We start from the raw sequence: 19,855 nt of genomic DNA, 5'->3' as shown, positions 1-19,855 counted from the left end.
CTAGATGATCTGCTCGTATTCAAAACTGAGGTTCTTATTTCCAGCCTAATCCACTCCCACCCAAACCTATTTCCCTGGAGTGATCTTTTGTCATGACTCAGTTCTGTCTCCTGAGCCAAGATTCCACTTAGTTTATTGTTCTGTATTATGGAAGGATCTTTTCCCCGCTGGGCCAAATTTTCTCTCCTGTGGGTTAGTCACACTGCAGATGAACAAACAAAAGGCTGTCTGGACTAGGGCATTTTTCTCTCTTTGAACTTTCCCAGACCCAAATATTTTTTTTCCTTTAATGGCTCATCCATTCCTTCCTCAAGGTCATGTCCACAGACCTGTTGAGGATCTAGCAGATTCAGGAAACCCCCCTCTGTCTGGTGGGAAGCACTGCTTCAATAGCGTGATCAAAGCTCTACCTTTAAAAAAACCTTTTTTTTTAAAGGGAGGCTCATTGATTGCACAACAGCTGCTGGCTGCCATCTTGTTTGTTTTGATTGTATCCTGTGGATACCCTTGCAAAAGTTCAGGGAAATTTGGTCTAGTGGTTTAAGATGCTGGCCTATGAATCAGGAGGCATGAGATTTAGTCCCATTTTAGGCATGAAAAACTCACTCTCTCCCACCTCAAAGGATTGTTGTGTTGCCAATATTGACTTAATAAACAATCATAAAGGCAGGATAAAAATAATAATACATCAATTCTCTTTTTCAATTTTCCTCCCTTGGCTAAAAAGCACGAATCAGAAATGAATATGTTGTCTGATGGGGCTTATCGAAGTTGCGATAAGGCACAACTGTGTGAACCAGGAAGGTCTGGAGACAGATAAGGAACTGAAAAAGCTCCGTAAAGAAGTGTCTGTGGGTCTCTCTCTCTCTCGCTATTAGACACAGCCGCGCCTTGTTTGCTGAGGAGGCACGGTACAAATAAACACCAGCGTAATTTACAGAGGGACGTGTGTGTCTGCGTTTGTGTGAGAGCGCAATTTGTGTGTTTTCTCTCCGCCCGCAAACTCCAGAAAGGGGAGGGGGAAGATCCGGGTGGGTGGTCTCACTCTTGGAAATAACTTTTGGAAGAGGGTAAGGGAGAGAGGATCTTTGGATTAATATAGGAAAAACCCGAAAGAGGTGCCTTGCTGCGAAGGGGTGGGAGGAAACGGCTCCAGACTCGGTGGGATAAGCGCTTCAAAGCCACGGAGAGCGGCAGCAGGTGCATTTAAGGCGGGTAGAGAAGCTCCGGCGGGATTCCTGCAGGTGTTGGACCCTGAGCGGCTTTGCTCCCGGGCCATTAAAACTGGGGGAAGGCGGGAGAGAGGGAGGGAGAGGGAGAGAAGAGAAAGAGGGAGGCAGGGAGGGGAGAAGAGAAATAGAGGAAGGGAGAGAGGAGGGAGGAGAGAAAGGGAGGGCAGGTAGAAAGGGCGAGGGGAAGAGAAATAGAGGAAGGGAGAGAGGGAGAGAGGGAGGGAAGATAAATAGAGGAAGGGAGGTGGGGAGAAAGGCAGGGAAAGAGGGAGACGGAGGGGAGAAAAGAGGGAGGGCAGGGAGAAAGGGAGAGAAATAGAGGAAGGGAGGCAAGGAAAGGGTGAGAAGAGGGAGAGGAAGGAGAAAGAAAGGGAGGACGGGAAGAAAGGGGGAAGGGGAAGATAACTAGAGGAAGTGGGGCAGGGAGAGAGGGAAAGGGGGAGAAAGGGAGGGAGAGGAAGGAGAGGGAAAGGGAGGACGGGAAGAAAGGGGAAAGGGGAAGAGAATTAGAGGAAGTGGGGCAGGGAGAGAGGGAAAGGGGGAGAAAGGTAGGGAGAGGAAGGGAGGAGAGAAAGGGAAGACAGGAAGAAAGGGGGAAGGGGAAGAGAACTAGAGGAAGTGGGGCAGGGAGAGAGGGAAAGGGGGAGAAAGGGAGGGAGAGGAAGGAGAGGGAAAGGGAGGACGGGAAGAAAGGGGGAAGGGGAAGAGAACTAGAGGAAGGGGGACAGGGAGAGGGGGAGAAAGAGACAGGGAGGCACGGAGGAGAGGAGTGGGGGAGAGCCAGGGCGCCTGGGTCTTGCAGAATCCTCTCAGCCCTCCGCTCACGTGTGCTGTCATTGTAGTCGGCTCCTGCCGTCGACCTCCCTGGCTGGCGAGCTCCCGGCGCTGTTTGCTCGCTATTTCTGCAGCTGGCTCGGGAGATCGGGCCCTCTGGCAGAGGAGCGCCGCCGCCGCCGCCGCCGCCCGCAAGCGCAGCAGCAGCCGCCGCCGAGAAGGCAGAGGCGGCTGGCGCGCTCGGGCGCTCAAGGTGACTTCTGCCCCACCCCGAGCTGGCTGGTGGGTCTGGCCCAGAGCTTTGTAGCGGGGAAGCGGGATAGCTTTGTGGGGAAGGGTCGTTTGGGACCCGGGGATCGGGATCGGGATCGGGATCGGGAGGGCTTCAGGTCGGAAGGATGCACCTGCTTTAAAATAAAGCAGCCTTCCCGGATTGCCGGCTGGGGATGATGGGAGCTGCGATCCAGGGTGACGGAAGGGTGGCCTTGGGGTGAATGAACGAGCATTCAAACGCAACACTTGTTCCTGGTTTTGCATTCTGAGTCCTTGGACCGCAAGGGAGACCTCTGAGAGTGGATTATTCTCCCTCTAAAGGGAGTTCACACGTTGCAGTCTTGGCTTGTTTAGAAACATCCCAAAAAGCAGCCGGAGTGTCACTTTCCTTGTAATATTACTTACTAAATCTTGCTATTGAAGCGACTCTGAACAGAAGATAGGTCCAGCCAGGTGCAGTGTGCTTAGGGTTCAACCCCTCTGTGCCAATTCAAATTTAGTATTTTATCCACTTTCCTACGATATACACTGTTAAATTTTTTTATTATTCCTGGAAAGCTTTTACAGTAGTCAAAACATTTATTATGCAATAACAGTTTTGACTGTGTAGTAACTCCATGCTAGTACTCCATAAAATATCATCGGTTGCATTTTCTGCTCTGAATAGTTTGTTTTCCAACTTTTTTGCAAGTCTAAATAGCAAGGGAAGACGGAACAGCTGCATAAAGTTTGTTGTTGTTTAGTTGTGGTAGGAGCTGCATGTCAGGAAAGGGGCAAAATTTGATTATTGTTGTCAATTGGTGGAATCCCATTCTGGTTTTCCACCTGGATCTTGCAAACAGTGAGAGGTTTGCATTGGGAAAAAAAGCATTTAGGGCATGGTCAGAGGCACTGTTTACTCACATCATCCCTAAGCTAAACTTTGCAGTTGAAAACAAACAAACAGAAGTTGACTAATCCTGGCTCAGGTAAGCAAAATGCTGTGCCATAAAGGCTGTAAGGTGCCAAAATTTGTATAGCATTGTGTTTATGTAACCAAAGTCACCATTTTAGGAATTAAATTGCAGACATAAGAACCTAATTGGAATTATTTCCGCACCCCTGCTGTTTGTAATCTGTTTTTAACCAAGTGATTCATGCATGGAATTGGGAATTTTATTTAGTTCAGTCTTGAAGGCATTGAAAAATGGGTGTAAGCATGTGTGGTTTGCAACAAATTACTTGCAAACATGGATCTATTCCAGTTAATGTATTATGATTAAATGCTATTGATGTAATGCCAAATATAGATTCTGAAACTTTATTGGTAAATATTAATGTGTAATGGTAATCAGAAGAAAGAATCAGAATCAAAAGTGCTGTCACCAAGACATTTTCTTCATGATAATTGATGGTGGTTAATTTAGTTCAAAATGCATAATCCCTCTAGTGAGGTCTTTCTCAACCTTGGTGGTTTTAAGGTGAGTGGGCATTCTGGGAGTTATAGTCCATTCCTCGTAAACCCACCAAGATTGAGAAAGACTGCTACAGGTAATCCTCAATTTACAACCATTCATTGAGTGACCGCTTGAAGATACAGCAGCACTGAAAAAAGTGACTTACGACCAGTCCTCACACTTATGGCTGTTGCAACATCCCCACTGTCATATGATCACAATTTGGGCACCAACAACTGGCATGTATTTGTGACAGTTGCAGCATCTTGGGGTTGTGTGATTGCCATTTGGGACCTTCCCAGACGGCTTCTAAACAAACAAAGTCAATGGAAGAGGCTAGGATCATTTCATGACTGCTTAATTCACTTAACCTTGGCAGAAATGGCCATAAACTGGCCATAAACTGCTGGTGGCCTTTTACCGCTGAGAGAGTATCTTAACTTACTGCACCTCTGTAGGGTTCACCAATTGCACAGTGGCAGACAGGAAAGCACTCCAGGGTTAACATCATTGCCCAGAAGATCATTGGTTGCCCTCTCCCCTCTTTGGAAGAGCTTTATAGCTCCCGCTGCCTTAAGAAAGTTCAAAACAATCTCAAAGATCCATCTCATCCTGGGCACCCTGTTTTTGAACTATTGCTATCTGGCAGACGGTACAGAATCATAAAACAAGGACAAATAGGCTGAAAAACAGCTTCTATCCCAGGGCAGTAGCTCTTTTGAATTCTACTGTATAGTTCAATATTAATGCAGTATCAGGAGTTTTCAGTTCATTGTATAGAATGTGAAGGATGTGTGTTTGTGTTTATTTTCAGTCATAATGTACACTGAACATGGTATTTAATTTCATTGTATGAGGTACAATGACAATGAAGTAAATTAAACTACACTAAACTAAACATTTGGGTGCTTAACAATAAACTTGCTTAGCAACAGAAGTTCTAATCCCAGTTATGGTCATGTCGAGGACTACCTATATAGAGTTGGTCGCATTATTTATTGCATGGAAAATGTGCTTGTAAGAAGCCAAAATGTGAGTTTGGTTTAGTGACCTATAAGAACTTAGTTGTTTCCATTAGTAATCCATAAGGTAAAGCTAAGAGGGATGTGAGAAACAGCCATTGTGCCCGATTCCACAGACTGGGATCTGAATTCACTTAGTCCTAGTGGACAATCACTTAAATATGAGCGAGCCATGTGCTGCAGCGGCCAAAAAAAAAAGCCAAAACAGTTCTAGGCTGCATTAATAGAAGGGTAGAATCAAAATCATGTGAAGTGTTAATACTACTTTATAATGCTTTCGTAAGGCCACGCTTGGAATCCTGCATCCATTTTGGTTGCCATGATATAAAAAAGATGTTGAGACTCTAGAAAGAGTGCAGAGGAGAGCCACAAAGATGATTAGGGGACTGGAGGCTAAAACATATGAAGAACAGTTGCAGGAACTGGGTATGTCTAGTCTAGTGAAAAGGAGCAATATGGGTGACATGATAACAATGTTCTCAGGAGCTGCCACAAAGAAAAGAAAGTCAATCTATTCTCCAAAGTACCTGAGGGCAGGACAAGAAGCAATGGGTGGAAACTAATCAAGGAGAGAAGCAACCTTGAACTAAGGAGACATTTCCTGACAGTTACAGCAATTATTCAGTGGAATGAGTTGTCTCCAGAGGTTAAGGGTGCTCTATCACTGGAGATTTTTAAGAAGAGATTGGATGGACATTTGTCTGAAAGGGATACAATCGAGATCAAGTGAGGTACTAATACCACTCTATAAAATAAGACCACACCTAGAGTACTGCATCCAGTTTTGGTCACCACACTATAAAAAAGATGTTGAGACTCTAGAGAAAGTACAGAGAAAGAGCAACCAGGATGATTAGGGGACTGGAGACTAAAACATGAAGAACGGTTGCAGGAACTGGGCTTGGCTAGTCTAGGGAAGAGAAGGACCAGGAGAAACATGATAGCAGTCTTCCAATATTTGAGGGGTTGCCACACAGAGAGGAAGGGGTCAAGCTATTTTCCAAAGCACCTTAAGGCCAGACAAGGAATAATGGATGGAAACTGAACAAGGAGAGATTTAACCTGGAAATAACGAGAAACTTTCTGTCAGTGAGAACAATCAACCAATGGAACAGCTTTGCCTTCGGAAGTTGTGGGAGCTTCATCACTTGAGACTTTCAAGAAGAGATTGGACTGCCATTTGCCAGAAATGGTGTAGGGTCTCACGCTTGGGCGGGGGGTTGGACTAGATGACCTATAAGGTCCCTTCCAACTCTGATTATCTGTTATCTGGTAAATGGTGTAGGGTTTCCTGCTTGAGCAAGCAGCTGGACTGAAAGCGTTCCAAGGTCTCTTCCAACTCTGTTGTTCTGTTATCTTATTATTCCATCAAATCAGTCAATGTATACAAGATGATGGTTCCAGGCTCTCATACAGCTTCTGGTTTTACTAGTTCTGGAGAGTGAAAGGAAAAACACACAATCAGATTCATTGTTGTGGAGCATTTTCTACTATTCACCAAGGGATAGAGGGAGAGAGAGAGAGAGAGAATTACAGTTGGAGTGTTTGTGTGTGTGTGTTTGTGTGCACATACTCGTGCTTTTGTGCCTTCACTCCTAGAGGCTGTTATCTTGGCCAACCAAACTGACTGCTTTGCCAGCCAAGTTCTCAGAAACAGCCCAGATCTTAACTGTCAACATGCAGAGAGTTTGTGCAAAATGAGGGAAAGAAAAAAAAAAGTCAAGACATAGACCCACAAAAAAATGAGAGAGATGTTGTGAGATTGGGGAATAAAACTGTTGATATTGTGGGGGGGCCAGGGGAGACTATCTGTAGCTTCCAGGGTCTGACATTGCACTTGCCCAAATCATTCCAGAACAATTTGCTTCTGGCATGACTTTATTGCTCACTTCTTGTTATGTTGCCCAGACTGGTATGTGTTAAATCCAGGGGGGTGGGCGGAGATAAGGGCAAGGAAGCAGACAGACCAGAAATGCTTCAATTTGGTGCAGGTGCCTTTAGCAATTTAGGTCACATGCATGTCATAAGTTGGATAGGGCTTGAGCTCTCCGGAAAGGTTCCCTCCAGAGTTGACCTTGGAGGCAGAAATCTAATCTTCCAATTGGCTAATTAAACAGAAGAGCCACCAAACACAAGGGCTTACCCCCCCTGACAAACATGATTTTAAATTCACCTTTATTACTTTACTAGCTCGATACCCGTGCTTCGCTACGAAACTATGTGGTCAGGCTTAGTTTGGGGGGAGGAAAATAAGGGGGGGTGGAATTCTGCCTCTGCCTACCAGCATTCATCGGTATTCATCTGGCTAGCAACCTGTCAGTGTGTGAGAGAGTTGAGGGCTATTTGGAAACTGAAACAGTATTTGCTGTGTGAGCAAAAAGGAGACAGCAATGAGCTGGGCATGGCTTAGCTCAACTGTTGTGTACTAAAGCTGCTTGCTGCTGTGAAACTAAAACTGAAACTCCTCTCCTCTGCTATTACACTCCGCATAACTTGAATGAGCTCCTTTTACTTGTCCCAGCTTCTGCCAACCTGCTAGGTGCTGTGAAACGGAAACTGAAACTCCTCTCCTCTGCTTGTGTTTTGCATTTGGAACAGATTTATTTTCAGGTGGGCAGGGGAAGTAGAACTCCTTAGCTCCAGAGCCTGTTAATAATAATATACAAAATACTAATGCTCTGATGGTCATTTTGAGAAATCCTTTCTTAATGAGCACCTAGAAGCCAAGTGGAACATACGTGCCAAATTTCAAGTTTGTAAGCTCTACGGTTCTGGAGATTTTGTGATGATGCGTGAGTGGTATTTTGCTTTAGTAACAGAAGCAAGCACACCTGATACTCTTTCCTCCTCCTATTTTCCTGTCAACAACCACCCTGTGAGGTGGGTTGGGCTGAGAGAGTGAGAGAACTTGGCCAAAGGTCACCCGGGTGGCCTTCACGCCTAAAGTGGGACTAGAACTCACAGTTTTCTGGTTTCCAGAGTGACATCTTAACCACTGCACCAAATTGGCTCTCCAAATTCTTCAGTGATCTACAGTCATGCATTCCTGCTATTAACAAATGTGGGGTGTTGCTTTTCCTTCCTCTCATTGTGCACTGAGCCAGCCTTACCATTAGGGAGACTGAGGCAGAGGAGGGAGAAAATGAGAAGAAGGTTTTTGGAAGACTGTAATATGGATCAAGTTGAAATGAAACTCAGCTCCTGCCCTAGTTGATCTCTACCTGCCTGCCTGGCCTGCCTCCAGCCTAAATGTTATAAGGGGTCATCCTTGGGGGAAAGTACTTGGTCTCATTGGTTCTTCTTCTAATTTTAGGGGGACATCTTCTAACTTTACTTGTGTCATTCTCTGTTCTTCTCCCTCAATCTCCATGAAGCCTTACATTTCTCCAACTTCAGTGGCAATCGATCTGATGAGGAATTATGTAAGCAAAGAGGTTCTTCTAAGAGAAATGAATGCTGTTAGGGAAGATATGGAGGAACTGAAGCAGTTGATAATGCTGGTAGATTAGAAAGTCTATGAAATTCCTTATTATAAGATTAAGAGTCCAGATGACGCTTCATCCAGTCCTTAGGATCAATTAGAACTATTATATTCTCGCAAAGGAGTTGATGTCCAGTTGCATCTAAAATTAACCGTTCAACCTGTGTGTCTACAGATGGTTCATCCGTGATGCAGTTTTCCATTCTTAAATAAGATGACTTACTCATAGTCCCATAAAACAGATTAATTATACAATGTGACTGCAGGCTCTTGAGGTCTTGTTTATAAATATAAAACCCCATGCAAGGCAGTTTGCAAGATGTTTTGCTGGAGCCAAGTCGGTGAGTGATTGTACCTAGATGGGAAATGCATGGGAATTCTACGATGTATGTACTTTATGCAATTAAATGAACAAACAATAAATTATTTTTCAGTAGAAGAGGCCTATGAAATGTCCCTTATCCAATGATTTTGCTAAGTGTTTCCTGATCTTCTGGCAGACTTCAGAATCCATTTTGAATTTTAATGTTTCTCACTATACAATCCTTTATACTTCTACTCTGACCAATAGGAGATTCTCTGGGAACTAGTTATTTGATTGTACTGGTATAAGTTAGTTAACCTAACCATTAATTTTTCATGTTGCCCAGAGTCTCTATTCTGGTATACAGTACATTCATTGGCAAAATATGCCCAGGTTTGTTATCTTGCAAAACTTCTGGCCGTGTCTTCTTAAATAGTTTACTAGGAATTGGTTGTCTTCTTCTTCTTCCTCTCCTCCTCCTCCTCCTCCCCTCCTCCTCCTCCTCCTCCTCCCCCCCTCCTCCTCCTCTTCTTCTTCTTCTTCTTCTCCTCTTCTTCTTCTCCTCTTCTTCTTCTTCTTCTTCTTCTTCCATTCAGCTCCTTTCCAATTTCTCTAAAAATGTCACTTGTAAGGAGAGAAGCACTTAACATATAAGCGCCTACTTAGGATTTTCCTTGTTTCTCTTCTGCTTCTGTAGCATAGATTCAGATGAAAAGCTATGTTAAAAATGTAAATGTTTGCTCAAAAGTTCTGCAACTGATTGAAATCTCCCTTAAGTTGAGGTCAAGTCTTAGTGAGTACGTGAACGTATTTATGACGTTTTTTTTGTTACTGTCTTTTTTCGCAGATTTCTTTTAAAATAATAATCGCCTGGGGATTGTGGTATTTAGTCTCCCACTGAAATACTTGCCAAGTTGATGCTGCTTAGTTTTTGAACTAGTTCAAGCGGGGCCACCTCTAAGGACTAATACCTGCTGTAGTTTGCCATTGGTTAAGTAATATACTCAAAATAGCAGAGTTCTGTCAATAATAAAGTTACTTATCAACCTAATCAAACATATCTGCTTATGGGATTGTGGTAAACTGTTGAAGGACACATGATTTTTAAACAAACAGAATAAAAATGTCAAAACGTTACTGGATCCTAGAGATATACAGTGAAATGAATGGGCTGTGAGGGGGCTGTAATTTGGGCATTGTTCAGTGATCAATCCGTCACACAAAATAGATCACTTGGATCTTTTGGCCTTACCGTCTGATGTGATTATTCAAAAATAGCATTTCCCTTTTCCTGTCCCCATGTGGATCTTAGGAAAGCACAGCCCATCACTCTATCGTTGTGGAAACTAGTTAACTTTACTATAACTAAATATTACTAAATATTAAATAAATGTTAATAGTTAACATCACTATAACTAAAGATATTTAAAGGTATTTACTTGCATATGCATGATAAAATGCAGTTTCAAAAAAAGGAAGAACAATAACAGAACCCAGATAAACCAAAAGCTTTTCCAAAAGTAGCTTTAAAAAGTTTCTATTCTAGCACACCCTAGGAAAAGGAGTGATTTATTTATTAAATTTATTTGCCGCCCATCTCATTTCTAAACGACTCTGGGCAGCTATATTTTATAAAAGTTATATGAATAGTCTTTGTCTTAGAACAGTGTCTTTTAGTGACTGTTTGAAAATACTACAGCACTGGAAAAAAAAGTGACTTATGACTGTTTTTCACACCGAAGACCACTATAGCATTTCCATGGTCATGTGAGCAAAATTCAGATGCTTGGCAATTGACTCATATTTATGACCATTGCAGTGTCCCGGGGTCATGTGAGATCACTTTTTGCGACTTTCTGACAAGCAAAGTGAATGGAGAAACCAGATTCAATTAACAACCATGTGTCAGGGCTCCGGTAGTTACTCCCATTTAAATCATGAGTCTTGAGCAGAACTTCCAAAGCTTAAAGAAGATTTATTAAGAGTAACCATGCTGGCACTGCCTGGGTGTAGCCGACTCTGAGACACATCATTCATTGTCACCCTTGAGCCTAGTTTCCCCCCACCTCCCTTGGTGTATCATAATTTTATGAGTTTACACCATGTTACTAACTTAACTGCAGTAATTCACTTAACAAGTGCTGCAAAAAAGGTTGTAAAACGGGGGAAATTTCGTTTAGACAATGTCTCACTGAGCAACAGAAATTTTGGGTTCAATTAAGATCGACTACCTGCGTTCTTATGTTTATTTATTTATTCAGCTTCTATAGCCACCTGTCTCAATCAATGATTCGGTGGCTTACGATTCGAATAGTATTATTACAATCAAAATACTAAACATTTTTTAAAACAATTAAAAACAATAGAAATGTCCAAAATAAATATACGTAGCAGCCGGGATACTTGGCCAGTTGGCAAAATAGCTAGGAAAGGGGCCCTTTGGATATTCAGTGTCCCGGGTATGGGAACGTAACCAGGTTTTTAGGGCCTCACAAAAGGCTGATAAGGTTTGGGGCCATTTTAATCTCCTTCTGCCCCTCAGCATCCGTTCCTCCCTTTTTGAAGGGCAGGGCTCAGCTTTAACCTTCTGTTGTGCTCAGTCGTTCTCTGTTCCTTTCTATGGTTGAAATCTGAAGTTGCTTTTCTTAACTGAAGAGAAGACGATAAGGTGGAATGGCCTTCAATGCCTGAGGGAGCAAGGAAGGACTGCACAACTGAGTATATGATGGCAATACAGAAGTTGAGGACCTCAGCTCACAGCAATTCTCTTTCTTCTATAGGTTCAGATAAATGTATCCAATATGGACCATCCCTTGGACTGCCTTGGGCATCTCCTGTGGATGCTGATGTTGGTTCATTTGCCACCGCAAGAGGTCCATGGGTTTTTCCCCAACATCTGGTCTCGGACCCTGGGCTTCACCTGGGGATCCATCACCCACCAGGATATGACTGAAGACGCAATTCTGAATGTCACTCTTCGCCTCTTTTCGGAGATACCGCACCCTACTAAAGGGAAGCATGTCCAAGAGGAGGACTTTAAGGTGAGAGAGAATTGGACGTGGATAGCTGCAGCAGAGTGGGACATGTTACAGCAGGGGTGGACAATTGATTTTCCCAAGGGACCACAAAACCTCCATTCCCTCCCCACTCCTGGGGGAAGGATACTGCAAAATACCCATTTCCTCCCCATCCCACTAACCTGCTTTCCAGTTCCGTTGTCCCGTGCAGGGCAACAAAAGAAGATGCAGCCAATCAGCTGGGACTCAGGAGACAGAGAATAGATGGGGGCGGGGCCAGTCAGAGTTGGTATTTTCCGGTTCTCTGAACTACTGAAAATTTCCTCTACCAGTTCTCCACAACCATTTCGATTTTACAACTTATTCTGCAACAGTCATTCAGCGAATGGGGCAGTCGTTAAGCAGACACGGCAGTCGTTAAGCAAAGCCATTGTTTGCAATGTGTATTTTTTGCCAGAAACTGAAAGTAGTTTTGCTTGGTTTCTAGTAATATCGTAAATCACCGTCCTATGACCGCAGAATGCCAGGAATGGCCATAAATGTGAACTTGTTGCCAAGTGTCCAAAATGAGATCACATGACCCTGAGGGGGCTGTATTAGAGCTTTTGGATCTGGGTCATAAGGTTTTGGAGGGTTGTCAGAACCTCGAGTAGTTGCTAATCGAAACAGTCTTTAAGCGAGGATTATCTGCCTCATAAAAAAAACTTTGAAGAATTGGAAAAGAAGTGGCATTTACAGGAAGAAACAAGGCTGGGTGTGGAATTCTGGGAACTGAAGTCCACACCTCTTAAAGTTGCCAACGTTGAAAAAAACTGGCCTTCAAATTCAGTCCATTTATCCATAATATGTATTTCAGTTGAGACCTAGCCTTTCATTTCCCCTCAACACACTCTTCCTTCTCTACTTTATAGGGGGCAAAAAAACATAAGGACTTATCTAACATGTTGTTTAGGGGACGCAGTGGCTCAGTGGCTAAGACACTGAACTTGTCGATCAGAAAGGTCACCAGTTCAGCAGTTTGAATCCCTAGCACCGCATAATGGAGTGAGTTCCCATTCCTTGTCAGAGCTTCTGCCAACCTAGCAGTTCGAAAGCATGTAAAAATGCAAGTAGAAAAATAGGGACCACTTTGGTGGGAAGGTAACAGCGTTCCATGTGCCTTCAGTGTTTAGTCATGCCAGCCACGTGACCACGGAGACGTTTCAGGCAGTGCTGGATCTTTGGCTTTGTAATGGAGATGAGCACTGTCCCCTAGAGCCGGAAACGACTAGCATGTATGTGTGAGGGAAACCTTATGTTTAACCTTTAGCTAACATGTTGTTTAACTTTTGATTCCCCGTCAACAGGACAAGACCCTACTGGCTGATGACATCTTTGCCGCTTTCTATGGTCCTGAGGTGTCAGCCAAGCGTTTCCGTGGAGCCATCGCAGAAGTGGCCAACGCCAATGCAGCCATGGACTTTGGGAATACAACCCGGGATGACCCCGTTTTCCATTTCGATTCGGAGCTCATTCACCCCGCCAATCGCTGGCTGTTGCACATTCGTGAAGAGATCCTTCAGGCTGTGCATTCTGAGCAATATGGCCTTGCCCGAAAAAAGCTGGGACAGCTGCTCCATTCCTTGCAGGTATCCACCAAAATGTACTGAATTCAAAATTAGGATAGCAGGGAAGATGGTGGCCTTCTTGGTGGTAGCCCTGCTTCTATAGATGTAATGGTCTGTGGGAATATGCTTAATGTCAGGGTTCCAACTAATAGACCCATAGTAAGCAAAACTCCGAGGCAGACGAATTCCTCAAAGGATAGCTTTATTGTCAGGGTTCCGGCGATTGCCGTAATTAAATCATGAGCCTTGAGCCAAGCTTCAAAAAAACTCAGAAGATTTATTAGGGGCAACATGCCGGCATTAACCTAAATGAAGCCAACTCTGGGATACGTAATTCACAGTCACCTGTGATCATTTCCTCCTGCCCCCCTGGGTGTATCATAAATCAGATTCTCCAATGAAGCACGTTCACGGGCTGGGTGTCATCAATCACATTCTCCAACGAAGGATCTTCATGGGCAGAAGATCTGGCTGCCTGGCTACAATCTTTTTAAGATAAGGGTGGAATGTACTTCTGGTTTTAAACTGCCATACCACTCCTTCAGATTTCAACCACCCACCCACCCCCCGTTTATGGCAACTTGAAAACAGGCATAGGGATGTTTTATGAATTGACATTGGAGATATCATATTGGCACAAATCTTGTGAAAACCGACTGTGAAGGTTCCAACGGTTTTCACCTAATTAAGAGGGAAAGTTTTCTCTCAACCCCAAACAGTCAATCATATGGTCCAATCAAGATGCTGTTTGGTTGCCTGGTGACCTCACTCCTCTTTCCATAGTCCAGGTGTGAGAATGTCCTTGGTTCCCAGGAGAAAGTATTTTGCTTTGACTACAAAATCCCAGCTATCTCTAATCCCCCCTCCTTATCCCTCAGCTCCAGTGTGGCAACCCTGAAACTCCAAGATGGCTCCGGTCAGGTCAGCTTCAGGGTTGACACTTGAGAGATGGGAGAAGCAAAAGGTGCAGGTCGGATAAGAAATATCTTGACCCACAGGAGGAAGTAGGATATGGAAAACATCTCAGAAGGGACCGTTCCTAGTTTCTTAGACTGTAAAGGTGAAGGGGTAAGAGGTGTGCTTTCAGATTTGGGAAGATTCTTTTATAGGTGGTCCTTCAATTGCAACTGTAATAGAGCCTATTCATTATTGTCATAAGTCATAGCAGTTGTAAAACCATATCTCAGCATGTGGTACTCAGATACAGTGCAACCTTAGGTCGCGAAGTCTCCTGTTCGCGACCAAATCAATTGGTGAACAAAAAATCCACCTGATTTTTGAATCAGGTCACGATTCAAAAATTGGGTGGCGAACAAAATCAGTGCGAAAAGATTCCCTTTCCATGGCGATTTCCCCTTTCCCACCATTTTTTTTACTACACAGATACGCACTCAGTCATGCTTCCGGACACGACCAAATTGTGACCGGAGTCCGGGAATGGATTATGGTTGCAACCCGGACTCCACTGTCTACAGTTTGAATACATTTAGTCCTTGTTTAACAAACTGAGTTGGGACCAGCAATTCAGTAGTTAAGCAAAGCGGTCGCTAAGTGAAACAGCAACTGTGCTTGTGATCTTACTTCAGCTTTCTCATGTTTTACAGACCTGCAAAGATCATAAAGTATAAATGCCGGTTTCAGTCAAAAAACCAGCAATAAATATCCATTGGAGAACCAAGATTCACTTAACAATCATGTGATTTGCTTAAAGACTGTGGTAAAAAAAGGTCCCAAAATTGTCTCTGGTGACCTATTGACTCTGCTTATGACCACACCGACTTATGACCGAAATTTCAGTCCCAACTGTGGCTGTAAATAGAGGACTACTTGTATGTGTTAAGAAATAAAGCTGGCGAGGTTAGATAGAACTGTCTCTGGCTTGAAAGAGAACCAGGGTCCATGCAGGGGTGGGGTTCAGCCAGTTGCGGGTGAACCGGATGTTAAATTCACATCTGGTTCCCTGAACCCGTAGTTGAACCACCCAGCTGGCCCTGCTCCCCCCTCCCCTCCCAGGAGTCTCCACGTGACCCATTTTGGATGCAGGTAAGTGCAGGGCCCGCCCGGAAGCTCTGGGAGGGCGAAAAACAGCCCCCCTGGAAGTCCCAGAAGTCCAGAAATGGGCCTGTTTCCAGCTTCCGGAGGGCCTCTTGAGCCTGGGGTAGGCCGTTTCCGCCCTACCAGAGACCTGAGGGAAGCCTCTGGACTCTGGGGAAGGTGAAAATGGCCCTCCCGGAAGTTCCGGTAGCGCACTGGTTGCTGGCATTTTTGAATCCCACCCCTGGGTCCATGTGATGGCCTTTTGGGGCCCTCAGGAAAATGACCAAGGATCATAGGGGGTATTCAGCAGATTCTGATCAGTTCTGGAGAACTGGTAGTGGAAATTTTGAGTGGTTTGGAGAACCGGCAAATCCCACCTCTGACTGGAGATTTTACAGTATCCTTCCGCTACCACCAAGCCACGCCCACAGAACCGCTAGCAAAAAAAATTGAATCCCACCACTGCCCAGGATCTGTTGACTTGGAAAGGCAGCAGGGAAAGAGCCTAGAATTTAAACCTGGATCTTTAGACCCATATAGGGAATTTGATTTCTACGCCCACCAGTGGATCAGTCTGTGTCTTTGTGGCTTCTTTCTTATCCAATGAATAGACTAAACTTGCTGAGGCATGTCTTGTAAACTTGATGCCAACTATCCCAGCCCTGAATAAGGGATTAAGTATCCAGAAGAGATGAGAATTAACAGTTGTGCCTGGGGGAAGCATAACCAATTTACGCCCCTCAACTTACTCACTTATATTGTCTTATTATGAATCAGCACGCCCTCATCTTTCTGCCTTTTCAAACGGTCTTTAATTCTGCTGTTCCTCAAAAACTACAGGTAGTCCTTGACTTGCAATCATTCATTTAGTGACTGTTCCAAGTTACAATGGCACTGGAAAAAAGTTACAGGACTGTTCCCTACACAAGTGTTGCAGCATCCCCACAGTCATGGGTTCAAAATTCGAGCCCTTGGCAACTAACTGGGCTATATTTGTAATATTTGCAACATCTTGAGATCCTGCGATCATTGTCTGTTACCTTCCCAGATGCTTCCGACACATGACGTCGGGGGGAGGGAGGAATCAAATTCGCTTAATGACCACCTGATTCATTTAACAACAGAAGTGATTTGCTTATCAACCAAAGACTAAAACCCGTCTTGAGTCTCTTAATAACCGTCTAGCTTAGCAGACAGAAATTCTGGCCCCAATCATAGTTGTAAGTTGAGGACTGCTTGTACTGAAATCATGCCAAAAAGAGCGAGAACCTCTACCTGAATTTTATTTATTTATTTTATTTTATTTATTTTGTCAACAGATTATAAGATAACAGGTATAAGTATAAGCATGGTTATGAATACATGAAATGGACACAAATAAAGAAGAACCAATAGGACAGGGACAGTAGGACAGGGACAATAGGACAATAGTAGGACAATAGGACAGGGACAGCGATGGTAGGCACATTGGTGCGCTTATGCCCGCCCCCTACAGACCTCTTAGGAAAGGGGTGAGGTCAATAGTAGACAGTCTAAGGTTAAAGTTTCTGGGGTTTGGGGAAGAAACCACAGAGTCAGGTAGAGTATTCCAGACCTTGACCACTCTGTTGCTAAAGTCGTATTTCCTGCAATCAAGTTTGGTGCGGTTTACCTTGAGTTTGTATCTATTGTTTGCTCTTGTATTGTTGTTGTTTTTAATAAAGTTTTATTTAGGTTTTCACACACAAAATACAAGCAAAACATCTTTTTTGAAAATAGCATGGTCCCAGGTTGAACTTCTTTATACAGACACAAAACTCAATTTCATGCTCCTTTTTGTATTCCATCTTATACTATTTTACATTTTCTATATAGTTTTTCCCCTCTTTTAATTTTCTCAATTTTATTTTGATTATCTCATCTCAATTCAAATCATTATATTTATACTTTTGTCTGTTCTGTTTCAATTTCATATTTTCTTTTCTCATTAAACAAATTTTCTCCTGTAGTTACTAATTGGAGTATGACACCTTTATATCTTTTAATTACATCCATTCAGCTCTTATTTAAACTTCAATATATGCCTTAGGTTTATGACCTTCAATATAATACATAATTTCCAATCGAATTCTGCTTGGCACATTCTTATAATACACACTATATTCTTTTTTTAAAAAAGAAAGATTGTAAATATATGTAATTATAAACCCTCATTCCATTCCAGTTCAGTTCTATCATTAATAATCATTAAAACCATAACATCTTTAACACTTCTTTTCAATTAAATATCATACTTCTTTAAAAACACATATAATCTCCATAATTAATTTTCCCTTATTTCTCTTCACATATGTTTTATAAATCATTAAATATACCTTTTGTTACATTTATTTATTGACAAGCATTCCACTGAATTCCAATAGCTATTTTATCAGACATTTTAATCATACATTGTTTCATATTTTCTAAAATTATTTCTGCTTCTAATATAACCATACTGTTCTGTATTAACATTCTTGAAGACTCGCATTCTGATTGGTCCACCCAGACCGCAATCCGATTGGTTCGCGGAACGCCTGTGATTGGAGCACTAAGAATCTACCGCTATTGGCCGAGCCGATCGCGGGAGATTCAAAGCGCTGCCATTGGCCACCGAGCCTCCGGCCGGCTGTATAAAGCCAAGCGGCTCGCACACTTTAAACTGTCCTTGTTCAGAGCTGCAATAAAGAGCTGATTGTTCACTTTCGCGTCTCGCCTCTTATGTGACCCGATCCACCGATCTAACACATACTATCTTATGTACCTTTGCAGAATCCCTTTTTCCATTAAGTTTTCACCCATTATTTCTAAATAGGCCCTGTTTCTCTATATTTTGCTTCTGTCCTTTATAACTTCTTTTCCTTTCTTTCTTCCCTCTCATCTTCTCCCTCCCCTTTTTACTCCCTTGTCTCTTTAGTTCTAATTCTCTCTTCTGCATTTCCCTCTTCTGTTGCTTTCTGATTTTATACTTATTTTTCACTCTATTTCTTTTTGGAGTTGTTTTTCCCAATCTTAAACTTTCCATTCTCTTTCTCCCCTTTCCCTTTCCCCCCCCCCCATCTAAGATTACTTGTTCATTAAAGATGGCTTCTTCTTTGTCACAGTCTTCTTGTTCTGCAGGCTTTTCTTGTTGTTTCTCATAATTCCAAATCTCCATTTCTAAAAACTGAAATATGAAGCCAAAAGAACCTCTCCCTTCTTGTGCATCTTCTTTGTACTTTTTAAGTTCCATTTTCAGTTCTTCTAAAAGTAGAGCCATTTAAAAAAGTTTTAAACAACCACCCAATTGATTTTAGTCATTCAAAACAATAACCAAGAATCCAGAAATCATCAAGTAATCCAGATAGTCCCGAGTTATATCTTCTTATTTCTTTTTCGTTTGCTCTTGTATTGTTATGGTTGAAGTTGAAGTATTCATTGACAGGTAGGACATTGCAATGTATGATTTTATATACTATACTTATATCGGACCGAAGGCGGCGTAGTTCTAGGTTTTCTAGGTCTAGAATTTCGAGTCTGGTGGCATAAGGTATTCTGCAACGAGTAGAGGAGTGGAGAACTCTTGTGAAATATTTCTGGACTTTCTCAACTGTATTAATATCAGATACGTAATGCGGGTTCCAGACTGATGAACTGTATCTTTGAAATCAAAATGGAGGATTGCAATCCATAATTTAACAAAAATCATTAGTAGAGAAACTGCTCACCCTTTTTCTTTCCGACCAGGATTTCTACAGCCACAGTAACTGGGTAGAACTGGGAAATGAAGGAATACTCCTTGACTTGGTTCAGCCAGGCCGAGAAATTCAGTCTGTCGCTGAAGGTATGGATCAGGTCCTATGTTTCTCTTTTACTTGAATTTGCCTTCACATGAGATGTAGTATTATTAGTGGGTATCAGACCCTGATTCACTCTTAGAGGAGCCTGTTCTCAGCCTGCTGAAAATGTATTGATTTAGCCTGTTGATTTATTTATTTAGTCTATTTATATCTAGGCACCCACCCACCCCAAAAAATGATTCAGGGTGGTGAACAATAATTGAAATACAAGTTAAAAGGATTAGAATCTCAGCTACAAAAATTGAAATGCAAAGCTGCCAAGAAAAATACAAATATTACAAACATTCACTTAGAAACCCTTTGAAGTTAACAATGGCACAGAGAATTTATTGATTCAGATTGTTTATTTATTTATTTGGTCAGTTTACATAGCTGCTCATATCAACGAACAATTTGGTGTGTTTGAACAATATTTAAAATAAAAGTTAAAACAGTCAGAATTTCAGCTACAAAAATTGAAATACATACAGTAGCAGCCGAGAGAAACACAGGTTATCTTAGACTTATAATCATTGATTTAGTCACCGATTGAAGTTAACAGAGGCACTGAAAAAAAATTGACTTACGAACAATCCTCACTCTTAAGACTATTGCAGATTCCCCAAAGTCATGTGATCAAAACTGAAGGCAGGACAAGAAGCCATGGGTGGAAACTAATCAAGGAGAGAAGCAGCCTAGAACTAAGGAGAAATTCCCTGACAGTTAGAGCAATTAATCAGTGGAACAACTTGCCTCCAGAAGTTGTGAATGCTTCAACACTGGAAGTTTTTAAGAGGAGGTTGGACAACCATTTGTCTGAAATGGTGTAGGGTTTC

At 42.7% G+C, this 19,855-nt stretch overlaps 1 protein-coding gene across 5 annotated transcripts in view; it reads left to right on the top strand.

Moving 5' to 3' along the window:
* The first annotated feature begins 928 nt into the window (after positions 1-928).
* Positions 929-19,855, top strand: part of VWA7 (von Willebrand factor A domain containing 7) — a 48,658-nt gene continuing 29,731 nt past the window's right edge. The window contains exons 1-4 of one of the 5 annotated variants that reach the window (XM_087923352.1): positions 929-1,031; positions 11,303-11,563; positions 12,886-13,167; positions 18,928-19,024. In XM_087923352.1, the coding sequence (XP_087779478.1) occupies positions 11,324-11,563; positions 12,886-13,167; positions 18,928-19,024 (619 nt within the window). In that variant the 5' untranslated portion in view covers positions 929-1,031; positions 11,303-11,323. The other 4 variants (XM_087923354.1, XM_087923353.1, XM_087923355.1 and 1 more) reach the window with 4 other exon arrangements.

Source organism: Pseudonaja textilis, chromosome 2, assembly GCF_049901715.1.
Source record: "Pseudonaja textilis isolate UNSWEBS1 chromosome 2, rPseTex1.2, whole genome shotgun sequence".
Taxonomy (NCBI): domain Eukaryota; kingdom Metazoa; phylum Chordata; class Lepidosauria; order Squamata; family Elapidae; genus Pseudonaja; species Pseudonaja textilis.
This window is presented reverse-complemented; position numbering and strand designations above follow the sequence as displayed.